The following is a 13,583-nucleotide window of genomic DNA, read 5'->3' as shown; positions in this document are numbered from 1 at the left end:
ACCTGAACTTGAAGTCGTAAATAAATTGGGTTTCAAAGGACTAACAGGCCATTAAAAGATGTATTTAGAAATGTAGAAATGGGAGATATACGTGTGTGCTCCAAAAATAAGAGAGGTAGTTGAAGTGCTATTGAGCTGTCAGAATACAACTTGTATTCTGAAGACCTTTAAGAAAGTCAGTAGATCATTTCCTGGGGGAGAAGAGGTTAATTTGCTGTGCTGCTAGTCACGTTCTTTATAATAGAGATTAGTAATTAGCTTTGTCGTGTATTATACATTTGTCATGGTAAAATTTTATACAATACAATTTTATATATTATACTTCATAGGCTATATATGAAATTTTTATATTATAACATAAAAGAAATTATTAAAATCAAGGTCCAGACCTTCTCACTCAAAACTCAATTACCACAGCACAGTAACTTGCTGTTTTTGTATCCTGCCTCCACCAGTCTTTGTTCACATGTAGCCATAACTTTATATAACTGCGAGCGAGCGAGCGTATACAGGTAGTTTTGATACTTTCTCTCTTTACTTATAATAACACAGATCATTTGTTACACTGTAAAGTCAGCATTGTAACTTTTATTAGCTGTGTAATGTTTCAAGTCTTCCTAGAAACTCAATATATGTGGAAGTAAAATTATCCTAGACTTGTTGAAAAAAATTTTTAGGAGTGCTATAGACCATTACACTGAGTTTTAAGAAACAGTGGATGAGATGATTTAGATCAGAATCATTATAGGGCATTTTTTTTTTTCCCTGTGGAGAATGTGAATCACTTTTGAGTGAGAATGGTGGAGACGTGTGGACTCAATCTTTGGTGAGTACGGACGCCGATAGCAGTTTTGGTTGTACACACTTGTCAGTTTGTGCAGCAAGGTGCCACTTTGCAGGTGTAGAAGTGAAAGCAAAATCTGCATTTCAGCCAGAAGACCTGAAGTACCAAAGCATGAGTCCTTGCCTTGTAGGTGTGTGCTTCGTAGACTCCTAAGTTTCATATTAAAACTATACTGACCCATTTGCCTCACCACCAGAACCCACAGGACCATAGAATATACTTTGGAAGAAGAAATTAGGACTATTAGGGGGTCTGTTGGGTTATAGGTAGACAAGAAAGCATCTTACGGAAGCAGGGACATGGCCTGTGCTCTGAGGTACAGAAGGGTGGGCACAGGGTGGGCAGTAGCCCATTGCACGCATGACTACATGGCTACTCCAAGCAGAGTTCTGGATGTTTCTCAGTTACACCACTTGGAATTTGATCAACCAAATTATTCATTTACCTTTAAAAGCATATTTTAAAAGAAGGTACAAATATGTCTCTACAGATGATAGAACTAGGGCTGTCTCAAATTGGTAGAAACTTGTTCCTTCACATTCCTTTCCTTTCAAAAGTTACATGACGTGAACAACATTAAGAAAATGGTGTTTTAATTGAGGGAGGAGAGAGAGTGTAGGTATTCTAGGTAACAAAGCATTCTGAGAATAGGGCAGGCAGTCCCCCAACAAGGTGCCCATTGTCAGAAGTTAAGAAAGGGAGATGGAAAGATATAAAAATAAACCTTCCCTACTGCAGATATTTTCAGCTGTTAGTGCTCAACTGAGGAAAAGAGGACTCTTCTGGTCTTCATGGTCCCTCGCTCCCTGGACCCAGAGCACATATTCCTGTAGTCGGTACTATACTGTTGAGTCACAAGATGGGTAGATAAGTTCAGGCCAGCCTGTGAATCAGGCTACCATCAAAGCATTGTTTAGGTCATAAAATGCATTGGGGGCTCCACATGCTTTTCCTAACAAACTGTTGCGGCATGATGCACAGAAGTTGGGGACTCTCGTAAACTGCTAGTTTCTGGAGTCTCAATTTCTTTGAGGGCACATTTGGTTATCTGTAATGGTTCTTTTTTTTTTTATTTTTTTTTAACATTTATTTATTTTTGAGACAGAGAGAGACAGAGCATGAACAGGGGAGGGGCAGAGAGAGAGGGAGACACAGAATCTGAAACAGGCTCCAGGCTCTGAGCAGTCAGCACAGAGCCCGACGCGGGGCTCGAACTCACGGACCGTGAGATCATGACCTGAGCCGAAGTCAGACGCTTAACCGACCGAGCCACCCAGGCGCCCCAGTAATGGTTCTTTTTATTTGTTGGAGGTTAACCAACATACACACCACACAGACTGCCTTACCTGCCCTGCTTTGGCATTTTCACATACAAAAGCTTCATAGAATCTGGGGAATTCTGGAGCATTGTCATTCACATCTAAGACTTTGATTGTGACGGAAACACTTCCAACCTGGGAAGGGTTGTCTAAAGAGAACACAGAGAAGACCAAAGGTGAGGGGTCAGCAGTCCAAGAAGGTGGCTCTTTGCTGGAATAGGTTTTCACCTTGTCAGTCCGTCTTTTTAAAGGAATGAGTAAAGAACGTGAAGATGGCAAGATAAATGCAGGGTGTGTGTGCTGCCTAGTAAGAGTGCGGTCAGAACGTAGGCGCCTGGGCAAACAAGGGGTGTGTCTGAGAGAGCGTGTGACGTCAGGAGGTTGAGGAGAAGAGTCTGACTCCGAGGGGGTGGCGGTATCGTAAAACGCGTCTTAAAAAGAGGCTCACGCTTCAGGTTCTGGAATTAAAGACAGGTGAGTTCTGTATTCTGGGCTTGAAAACAGCCCATTTCTAATTGGATGTATACTCTGTGGCATTCTTGGCTTGATTCCTGTGGAGTAATCCGTTCCTATGGAATAATCATCGAATTATATTTCAGAAGGTTTCAAGCTATTCGCGGGAGTCCAGATAACACTGCACATTTATTTCTGCTTAGGGACTAAGGAGATATTTCAGGATCAAACACACACCGAATCTGTATCTTTAGCCAGGGCAGGAGGAGTTACTCACAATCACTCACGGGGGAGTGTGTCTTTTTGGTCTATCTTTTGCTTGGCAGTGGCACACAAGGACAATTTCACAGCCCCAGGAATGTCCCTGCTGTCCTTTTTTGTTTTGGCCACATCCCAGGAAGACAAAATAGAAATTTTAAGACACATAAATTATTCTTCCTAAATAGTTTTATGAAATCTCAGAATGCTTTATTCTTTTTTTTTTTCCTTTCTTTCCCCCAAATACCTATGCTCTGCTATATTTTCCCCTTAAGTATTTCTGTTGCCTATTTACCAAAAGTGCTGACATACTTAAATTTTTTTCCATTATAACCATGGTACTTGTTTATAGAAGGAATCATGAAAATACAAAAAAAAAAAAATCAGGGTAGATATGATCTACAACCCCACCACCGGCTGTATCCATTATATATGTAATGTTACATATGTGTCCAAAAGTATGGAAACATACACACACATGCATAGACTGCAATTAAGCAAAATTAAAAAGTTGAATTTAGAACTTTTAGGGAAGTATTATCCTGTGTCATTGAAATATGCTTTGAAGACACGTATATTAATATCTGCTGATAATCTCATTTTACTGTGTGGTTATAACAATTTACTTAGACTCGTATTATTAGACTTTTAGGTATTTCCCACTTTCCCCCCTATGTTAAAATAACACTGCGGTAGACATTTGGTGCATGGGTTTTTGTTGGTATCTATGATTATTTCTTTAAGAGGGTTATTATAAGTAGAATTCTTGAGGAAAAAGACTGTGAATATTTTTGATAATCTTAATTCAAAGCGTAATTGCCCATTTGCCTCTCTGAATGGCTGTACATAATTCTGCCAGTACCTCAGGGTCTGCATTTCCCTGAACTTTTACCATCACCAAGATGTTAATCTAGTTTTTAGTAATTTTCCATTTTTACACTTATGTTCATAAATCTGCCTTTTATTAGTTTCTTTAATGTTTATTTTTGAGAGTGAGTGAGCATGAGTGGGGGAAGGGGAGAGAGAGCATGAGAGAGAGAATCCCAAGCGGGCTCCGTGCTGTTAGCGCAGAGCCTGATGCAGGAATCGAACTCATGAACTGTGAGATCATGACCTGAGCCAAGATCAAGAGTCAGATGCCTAACTGACTGAGCCACTCAGGCGCCCCATAAATCTGCCTTTTAGTGCAAGATGTCTCAAATCTTTGTATCCATGTTTGTGTGTATGTATGTGCATAGTAAGGGTGATATGTTATAAATGCTGCCTTTCATCCAGTGATAATATTTTATACTTAAGGACAGCAACCCCCTTCCCCCCCACCCATGTGCCACTCTTGCATGTGGATTATTTTGAGCTGAAGGACTTGAAGCCCTGTGGGTTCAAAACAGACTTTTGTCCCTCCCTTAACCCACAGAGAAGAATCTAAATTGGGAACTTTTCCCAGAATAAGGGTTATCAACAGATTTTATTTGAGTGACCCATCTGTATGGTCGGGCTAGCCTCTGATTACTAAACATTTGCTCTTCTTATAGTCCTGTAAAGTGCATTCCTTTCCTTTGAAATTCCAAACTCCTACCCCCTTCTCCGTAGTTCAGAATGACAGGTATAGTTCATTGTGCCTGTCTTTGGAATTTTTATGTCTGTGTGGATTCCCTGTATATACACCTGTTAAATTAGATTTTCTCTTGTTAATCTGTCTCATGTCAATTTGATTCTTAGTCCAGCTGTAAGGATCCTTGAAGGGGACAGGAATTCTTGCCCCCGACCATACTATTTGTGTGCATTCCAGTCTTATTAAGGATTCAAAGCCTTTTAGGTTTCTCAGGAATTGTCCCTTTCTTCATATAGAAGTCTAGCTCCTTGATTTAAGGATGCTATTTTTGGTATTGCTTTTGTGTAGTGTCTTGCTTTTTATTTTTTATTTTTTATTTATTTAGTTTTTAATCTCTAGCACAGGACTAGGTATATCGGAGATACTCAGTAAGTATTTGAACTAAATGCATTCACTTACTTGTATAAACCATAATTTCCGTCTCTTCCCATAAAGAATGTAATGCTCATTCCAACAAGCTCTAGAAATGTCTACATTCTACAATGCTTATATTTTGTCACATTATGGAGATCAGTTTATTGTGTTACTTACTCATTTCCATAGCAAGGACAGTGATATTATGCCAAGAAAACTCCTCCCGATCAAGGGGTCTTGCAGTCATTAGGGCACCTGTTGTAATGTCAACATAGAAGAATCTTCCAGGGTCACTGCTTCTGTCAATGGAATATCTGCAGAAACAGATTAAATACGTTGCTTTATTTGGATAAATATACTTCAGCATATTTCATGAGAGAACTGAGTGCAGACTGTGTGAAACATGGTGCAACGAGTTCTGAGTTATGGACACTTGGGAGACTGCGTTTGCTGTTTTTATCACGTCCAGATACAATCCCCCCCCAAAAAAAACCATAAAAAACCAACAACAGAGTATTACTGCTTGAATTTTCTCATTCATAAGTTGAAATAAAACAGCGTACCAAGGCTTAGGGCAGTTTTAAGCCAATTAAAGATCCATTTCAGCTTTTTAAATCTTAATACTGCCCTAAGGCTTTTGGGACATTCTGAGTATCAATCTCTGCATGTCTTTGTTCAAAATGAATTTTATTTATTTAAGTTTTTGAAATGCTAGATTGGGACTGGAAAAGTTATAGTTAGTGTTTCCAGTCCCTATAATTAGTATCACCTATCGAGAAGGAAGGATTTTGCATTAGGTCCTTTGTAAACATGCTAATGACTGATCTGCTGACATACACAGTAATAGTATTTAATAGCTAGAGAGCCCTTATTCATGCGGTATTTTTAGTAGGGCGAACGAGGTTTGACTAGGTTGCATCATGTAAATAAACTTGGAATTTATGAATTTATGGGGCATAACTTGTTAGAAGATATCATGTGAGTTATATAATTAATGGTATATACAAAGCAGATGTTCCATAACCCAAATGGCTCCATTCTTGTTCAGGCAGTGCACTTCATTGCTTTTATCTTTCATGTTCAGTGTGGACCAAAATTCATCCTTACACAGGAAAAGAAGGATATATTTACCTGACGGTTTCAGACCTCTCTAAGGACAGAATGCTTGCCTCATAGTTTGCTATTGTCTGTATCCTTTGAATTATTATTTACCTGGGTACTCCATAATTCCTGTTGAACCTGATTTGGCAGTCTGACCCTTTGTGTTCTTTCATGTGGTCTCCATTTTGGGAGATTCAGTTAGTGTGGAGGGAGATTCAGACATCTGTACGTTTAAAACCCTCCATAATATGTCGCCATGATTGAGAACCATTCTTGAGAATCTGTGTAGTCCTTGGTAATGGTGAGTAATTATAATAGCTGCCATTTATGGAATACCAGATATTTTATAGCTTAAATTCTTATAAAATCTCTAGGAGGTGGGTATTCTCTCAATTAGCGGAAAAGAAAACTAAGGGAAGTTAAGTCACTTTCATACAGTTAAACAGCTAATAATTTGCAAAGGTAGCACATATATGTTTATATATGTACATATAAAACTACTGTAATATATTGGGTTCAGAATTCTATTTAGAGTTCTCAGCGATTACAGTGTATATCTTAAAGTTGTGGAAACTGGGGAACTGCCATTTTGATGGGAGTGATAAGTTTCTCTAGTGCATTGTTTTTCAGACTAGCGTTGAAAGAAAATGAAATAGAACATATGCATGCCAGACTGCTATGAGGGTAAATATTGATGGTAAAACTGTTTCAAATATGTACAAGGGTGTAGATATGTATATATGCACACACACATACACATGTATGTATGTATTATGTCATGTATATGTATTATTTGGTAAAATGTTTTCTTCCAAAGACGTATTTTTTTTCTGTAGGAATTCAGAATGGCTGTTCAGAGATTATGAATTAAAGGGAAAGGTGACCACTAAGGGCTGGAGAAGTTGGAATCCTTTCAGTTATAATTCTCCAAGAGTTGGGAAATTTAAGGAAGTACATTAATGCCTTTCTCTGCTTCTGACCCTGTTTAATGAACACTTACTGTAGCCAGGCACTGCTTTATACACCTTACATATATTGGCTCATTTAATACTTACAGTATCCCTAAGAGGTAGGTACAGTGTCTTGATTTGATAGGTAGGGAAACTGAGGCTTGGATTCGTTAAGTCACTTGCTCAAGATTGAAATCAAGCCTGGGCAGTTTGGTTTCCGGTTCCTGCTAACCACCACACCATTCCGCCTTAGTGCACATGGAACGTAGGGAAATTCTTTAAGGGAACATGGCCTTCTCTCTTCTTGAAGATAGATTAAGCCATGATAGCAAACTATTGGCTTCTTAATAAAGAACAACAATGCCAAAAATTTCACTTAAAATTAATTGGAGCGTTTCTTTTCTAGGTGTAATTAGTGATGTAGTTTTAAAGTTCACTATTTTAAGAGTTGAATTTGTCTTTGGAAAAAAGTACTGGTTGGCTCATGACAGTCTTTTCTTCAGTCAGCCATTCAGCCCACAGAGCCATAACCCTGGTGGCGGCTCTCCAAGCGGTAGGCACAGTGCCGAGGCAGCCCCCCGCCTCTATGATGCGCCAGCTTTCTACACTCAGACCTACAGCGCCACAGCAAATGGCACAGACAGTGTAGGAGATGGAGCGATAGAAGTAACTGACAGAACCCTGACGGTACTACTGCCTGGTGACACACTGAGCAGAAGCACTGCAAGCTCGCCTCAGAGAAGCCTCCCTCAGCAGGTGGAACCCCCCTCCGATTTCCCAAAGCAGAAGCTACTGAATTGCGGCAGCAGTAGCATTCCCTGCTCTGGATGGGACGCCGGGCCAGTTTTCAGGAGGCAGGAGAACAAATTAAAGGTGTAGGTACAGATGGAAAATGGGGACATTGGGACACACTAGTGAATTATGTAGGTGGTTTTCCTTTCTCTAACCATAATATTCTCACCTATTATGGGCAGAATAGGCATAATATACACAGACAAAACAGCCTTCAGTGAACAATAACTAGTGTTTGTTGGGCTCCCTGCTTAATGGCTTGGCTGAGGGCACACGGAATTTGGGAGCGATTTGAAGGTAGGGCGTCAATGGGCAGGCTTGCTAAATCCACACACACACACACACACACACACACAGCCCCCCCCCCCCCCCCCCCCGTAGGAGAGGACAGGAGGGCAGGCTGTTTCCATACCAGCAGAAGTCTATTTCAGTTGCCAAATGGTTCAGTTTCCTGTTTGCCAGAAGTGCCTGTAGCATTTATTAAAAAATTTAGGAGATCCTAAATTGTTTAGGAGATACTAAACATTATATTTTTCATGTATACGTAACTAAATATTGAGATTTAGTTTTGGGATTTACTAGTAAATCACGACCAGTTTATATGCCTGAACGTGCCATAGACTTTCTAGAAAGGAGATTATGAAAGTCCTAACAATCTTTTTAAAAAATTAAACGGCCTTTTATCTATAACATTTTAACTTCAGGTGATATATTGATTTTAGGGCAATTTAATATGTGTTTTCTTTTTAGGAATATAAATCTCATTAATTTTAATAAAAATGTAGAAGATGAATTAGCCAAGGTGCATATAACATGCAAATTATTTTAAAAGAAAATAACTTCTATAGGAAAAAATAAGGATAAAATGAACAATTTGGGGAAAGATAACAGGACAGTAATTTCCAAGTGGGTTTATTAAATTATCTCCAGAGATTTGATTTTAAGTGTTTTTCCTTCTGAGAATCCAGGACCCCTGATGTTCTACTTGGGTTTAGGGACCATTCTTTACTGCTGTGAGGCTGTACAAAGAGTCAGGGACCCTAAAGCTAGCAATATGAATTCTCCTTTGCACCCAAAATGCAGAGGGAGAATTACCCCCAGTTCTGATAAGTGGAATCCCTTGCCCCCTCTGCCTGAATGCTTATCTGTTGTCTCCAGGCCTGTGGCCGTCAGGCTGTTCTTGCCAGTTTCTCTCTCAGGACCTAGAGTGCTGCCCCAGAATACGCCCAGTGGACCCTGCTCTCTGCCTCTGGCCTATTCATTCACTCGTGGATTCCTCCTGACTGGGATCTATTGGAATAGAAAGCCTCTCCATTATCTACCTTCCTGATGCTGACCCACTGATGGTTTTCTTTTTCTTTTTCTTTTCTTTTTTTTTTTTTTTAACGTTTATTTATTATTGAGAGACAGAGAGAGACAGAGCATGAGCAGAGGAGGGGCAGAGAGCAAAGGAGACACAGAATTTGAAACAGGCTCCAGGCTCTGAGCTGTTAGCACAGAGCCTGACGCGGGGCTTGAACCCACAAACCGCGAGATCATGACCTGAGCCGAAGTCGGATGCTTAACCGACTGAGCCACACAGGCACCCCTACTGATGGTTTTCAAAGGCCAGTCATCTGAAGCAGCATTTTCTGTTAGCCAGACAGGGTTTCTTAATTGTGTATGCCTCAACTGCTCCATGGCAGTAGTGGATGTAGCCCTGTTGGTATCTTGCTTTCATTCTACATATGTCTTAAGATCATGACTTCAGTCTTGAATACTGCACATACACTCTAGGGTGTGTGTTTTCTGACTCCATTCAGTCCCTTTTGCTTGTCATTTAGCAGTGTGACTTGTCTAACAGTCATATTTCCAGTGCTAACCATGTGGAAGTCCAGAGTTAGAATCCAAAAAGAAGATGCAGAAGTATCCACTGGGTCTTCTGATTGACTATTTTAGAAATGGGCTCTGATATTTTCAAGCTTGTGTTTGTTTTACTTCTCTCTTCCCCCCATAAAGTTTTATTCTCTGAAGCTTTCCTCACAGTATCTTCCCTAACATGAGTAGGTTAACTAATTGATTAGAAGATACATATATTATATCTATGATATATTATTTTATCTCTAATATATGATAGATATAATATATATGTATGTGTGTTTTCTTGCCTTCTGAAAATATGAATTTACAGAATTTGTTTCATTTATGTTATGGTTATTATGTATCATTTCTGTTGGGGATAATATAGTTTCACTAACTTTTTCCTTCCTATCATACATTTAAAAAGTTTAAGGTTGGAATATCACTTCTATAAAGTTGGTATAATTTATACTAGAAAGATTAGTTGGCTTCTAACAATCAGAGATCAGAATTCAAGCAAAATCATTTTAGCCATTTCTGTAATGCCTGAAAATGTGAAATGTTTACTAATTGGTTAGACGAAGCAGATTTCCCCCACTATAGTTATTCTCAGGAGAGAACTGTCCTCGTTGAACTGAAAAAGCACATTTTAAATACAAAATAGCACTAGGTGAAGGAAGTACCCATGATAGAAAAGGCATTTGATAAATTGGGTGCATTTAAAATGTGTTGTCTGCATGCACCAAAGCCCCAGATCCGTTTTACCATGTGGCTTCCACAATGAATGTGACAGATGGCCTCAAACAGCCTTGGAATCCTGATCTTTTGTGTTGAGCTTCAGAGGCTTGGCAGTTGCTCTGGAAGGTTGAGGTGTCAACCTGTCCACCAGCTGTTTGCACTTTGGTTCCAGAATTGATGGGAGGAAATGGCCATGGCTATAGGAGCCACTCTCCTCTGCCCCTTGATGGGGAAGCATCTTGTTTGGAATCTTTAAGTTCAGAACACACTTTGGAGAGACTGATCTGAAGGCTTGAAATAGAAAGCCCTGTCTGGCCATTCTACATGGGATTGAAGCCTTGGACAGGAGTAGTTTCTATGTTTTTTCTATAGTGTGTGGAAATATATATAGTATACTTTTTTTCTAATCTTTTTAAAGTAGAAAAATGTTCCTAAAAATTGAAAGAGTGTGCGATGATCACTTTTGTATTCCTCACTAAGATTTGACAATTAAAGAACTGTTTTTTAATGTTTATTTTTGAGAGAGAGAGAGAGAGAGAGAAAGAGAGAGAGAGAGAATGAGCAGGGAGGGCAAAGAGAGAGCGAGACACAGAATCTGAAACAGGCCCTAGGCTCTGAGTTGTCTGCATAGAGCCTGATGTGGGGCTCAAACTCACGAGCTGTGGGATTATGACCTGAGCTGAAGTCAGATCTTCACCAGCTGAGCCACTCAGGTGCCCTAAGATTTGACAGGTTTGGTTTTTTTTTTAATGTTTTGGTAATCTCTGTGTCTGTCTGTGCTTTATGTGATTTGGTAGTTCTCACTGAGGATGCTTTTGACCTCCCCACCCCTTCCTCCTGGGACATTGGTAAACGTGGGGACATTTTAGGTTGTTGCAACTCAGGGGTGCTACTGGCATTTAGTGGGTAGAGGCCAGAGATGTTGCTAAACATTGTACCATGCACAGAACAGCCCATGACAACAAAGAATCCATCTCAAAATGTCACTGGGGCCATGATTGAAAACTAAGGTGTGTGTGTGTGTGCACACGTGTGCTTTTTGCTAAACCAGTTGACAGTGAGTTGCCAACATAATACTTCTAAATAACGTGAAAAGGCCGTGTTATTTAAACAGGAAGAACTAAGGAGAGTCTTCAGAAGAAGCAAAGGGAAAAAGTGCTAGAAAATGTAGGAAAGGTGAAATCTGTGGAAAAACCTGATTGAGTTGTTGGTCACATCTGGGTCCTTGGCAGAAATGATCTGTATGGTTGTTCCAATTGCCACATCCTCAGGAACCTCCACAAAATAAAAGCCAGGTTCAAATATGGGGGGCTCATCCACATCTTCCACACTGATGTGCACTGTTGTTGTGTCCTGAAATGGGCCTAGGTTCAGAAAACGCATCTCTAGGTGAGGATTGGCTCCTTCCACTTTCAAGGTGTAACTTTTCTTGCTTTCAAAACTCAGGGGCTGAAAAGTAACAGTAACAGGAAAATTGATTAGCCGTGAGCATGTATGTCAAGGTTCTAAAGGATGGCCAAGATTGACGGCTAGGGGTGGGTTTCCATCTTCATTAAAATGGTGGGAAAGAGGCAAAGGGAAAAACAAGGGAATTTTTCCTTTGTTCTGTATTTCTTGTTCTTAAGGTCCTTTTCCACAAATCGGGTAAAGAAGGTAAGGAAGATGCTAGACACCTCAGAGAGTGAAGGCAGCCAGTGTCCTGATCAGGACATCTACTGTACTCTGGGCAGGCTCAACTTTAATGTGCCTCCTCTTTAATCAGCCTAGTTACCTTATCTTTAGAGATACTCCTTTGTCTGAAAAGATGTGATAATTAAGAGAGATTTTGAGGCCAGTTTCAGAATATACATATAACTGAGGCCTAAGTCTTTTCCATTGTCTTCTTAAAAAAATTCTTAAGTACAGAGGCAATTTTACTCCCAAGGAACTACCATAAGCACCTTACAAGGGTTCTCGGAGCACTGTGTTAGATCAGTGTTTGTGTATTAAGTTTACCATAGCTGTTCTCCTGTAAAAATCTCTTAAGAACCTAATCCGTGGCCTCATTTTACAGTTGGAGACTGAGACACAGGAAGCTCAGAATACTGGGCTAAGCAGACATGGTTACGTAGTGTCAGAGTAGAAATGCTGGTCTAGATTTTTTTTGAATGTTTATTTATTTTTGAGAGAGAGAGACAGAGCACAAGTGGGGTGGGGCAGAGAGGGTGAGGGAGACACATAATCCGAAGCAGGTTCCAGGCTTTGAGCTGTCAGCACAGAGCCTGATGCGAGGCTCGAACTCATGAACCGTGAGATCATGACCTGAGATAAAGTTGGATACTTAACACACTGAGCCACCCAGGTGCCCTGCTGGTCTAGATTTTTAAATTCCTCATTCAGAGGCCATCCACAAAACTTGAACTTCGTCTGGTAACATTCCATGTCATACATATAATTTTTTTGATGGTTCCTTTTTTTTACATCTATTCATACCATAAGAATATTTTCTGTCAAAAAAGATACAACATTTTAGGGTAGAAAGTGAACTTGAATGGTATCCCTTAAGAACAATCCATTTATTTTTACGTTAAAAAAAAGAATGACCCCTTTATTTTTTAAAAAAAAATATCAAAATGTTTTGAGCAACAATTACCTCAAAACATCACCAATAATAATAAAAAAAATCATGGCAAGTCCAACCTTTAAAATAATTACAGTGGGTAGCGAAGCAGTAACTAGAGCTTAAAAGTCACCTGTCCACTTGGCAGTGACTTAAATTTTTCTAACTAAATATTCACTGGCACTTTTTTTCATAAAATATGCTGCATGTCAGCACATTTGATGTTAGAAAGAGGCATGTGTCCATTTAATTAAGTGCTTAGCTTTTGAGAAACAGCAGAAGTGGCTTTAATTAAATTGGGTATTTTCAAATTCTAACAAAACATTGTTTTGTTGTTGTTCCCTTACTACTTGTTTTGCATTTACTTACAATGTACATTGTATTCCTTGTGTCCTGCTGTCAGCCATTCCCATTTAAACCCAGGCACCATTTCCACCAGCTTGCCTGTCTCCTTAGTTCTTAGTCAGAAGGCAGGGCTTCAGGGGTGCCTGGCTGGCTCAGTCAGTAGAGCATGCAACTCTTAATCTTGGGGTTTTGAGTTTGAGCCCCATGTTGGGTTTAGAGATAACTTAGTGAATAAGTAAATAAAACGGTTTCAAAGAAGGCAAAGTTTTATTAACAGGGAAATCTACCACTCAGATTATATGATAGGAAGGAATAGTTTTACCAATTATTTGTCTGTGTATTTAAAGTTTATTGATTTATCTTGAGAGGTACAGGGACA

General features: G+C 39.6%; 1 protein-coding gene across 4 annotated transcripts in view; it reads right to left on the bottom strand.

Moving 5' to 3' along the window:
* The window catches only part of CDH20 (cadherin 20), a 209,269-nt gene that overhangs the window by 13,178 nt on the left and 182,508 nt on the right, over window positions 1-13,583 (bottom strand). For all 4 annotated transcript variants that reach the window (XM_086683133.1, XM_086683135.1, XM_086683136.1 and 1 more), the window contains 3 exons: window positions 11,456-11,709; window positions 5,018-5,154; window positions 2,191-2,312 (listed from right to left, as the gene is read on the bottom strand). In XM_086683133.1, coding sequence (XP_086539259.1) covers window positions 2,191-2,312; window positions 5,018-5,154; window positions 11,456-11,709 — 513 coding nt within the window. The remainder of the gene's footprint in view (window positions 1-2,190; window positions 2,313-5,017; window positions 5,155-11,455; window positions 11,710-13,583) is intronic.

Source organism: Puma concolor, chromosome D3 (genome assembly GCF_028749965.1).
Source record: "Puma concolor isolate L17-30 chromosome D3, mPumCon1.1.hap2, whole genome shotgun sequence".
Lineage (NCBI taxonomy): Eukaryota > Metazoa > Chordata > Mammalia > Carnivora > Felidae > Puma > Puma concolor.
Note: the sequence above shows the minus strand (reverse complement) of the source record. Positions and strands in the feature narration are given on the sequence as shown.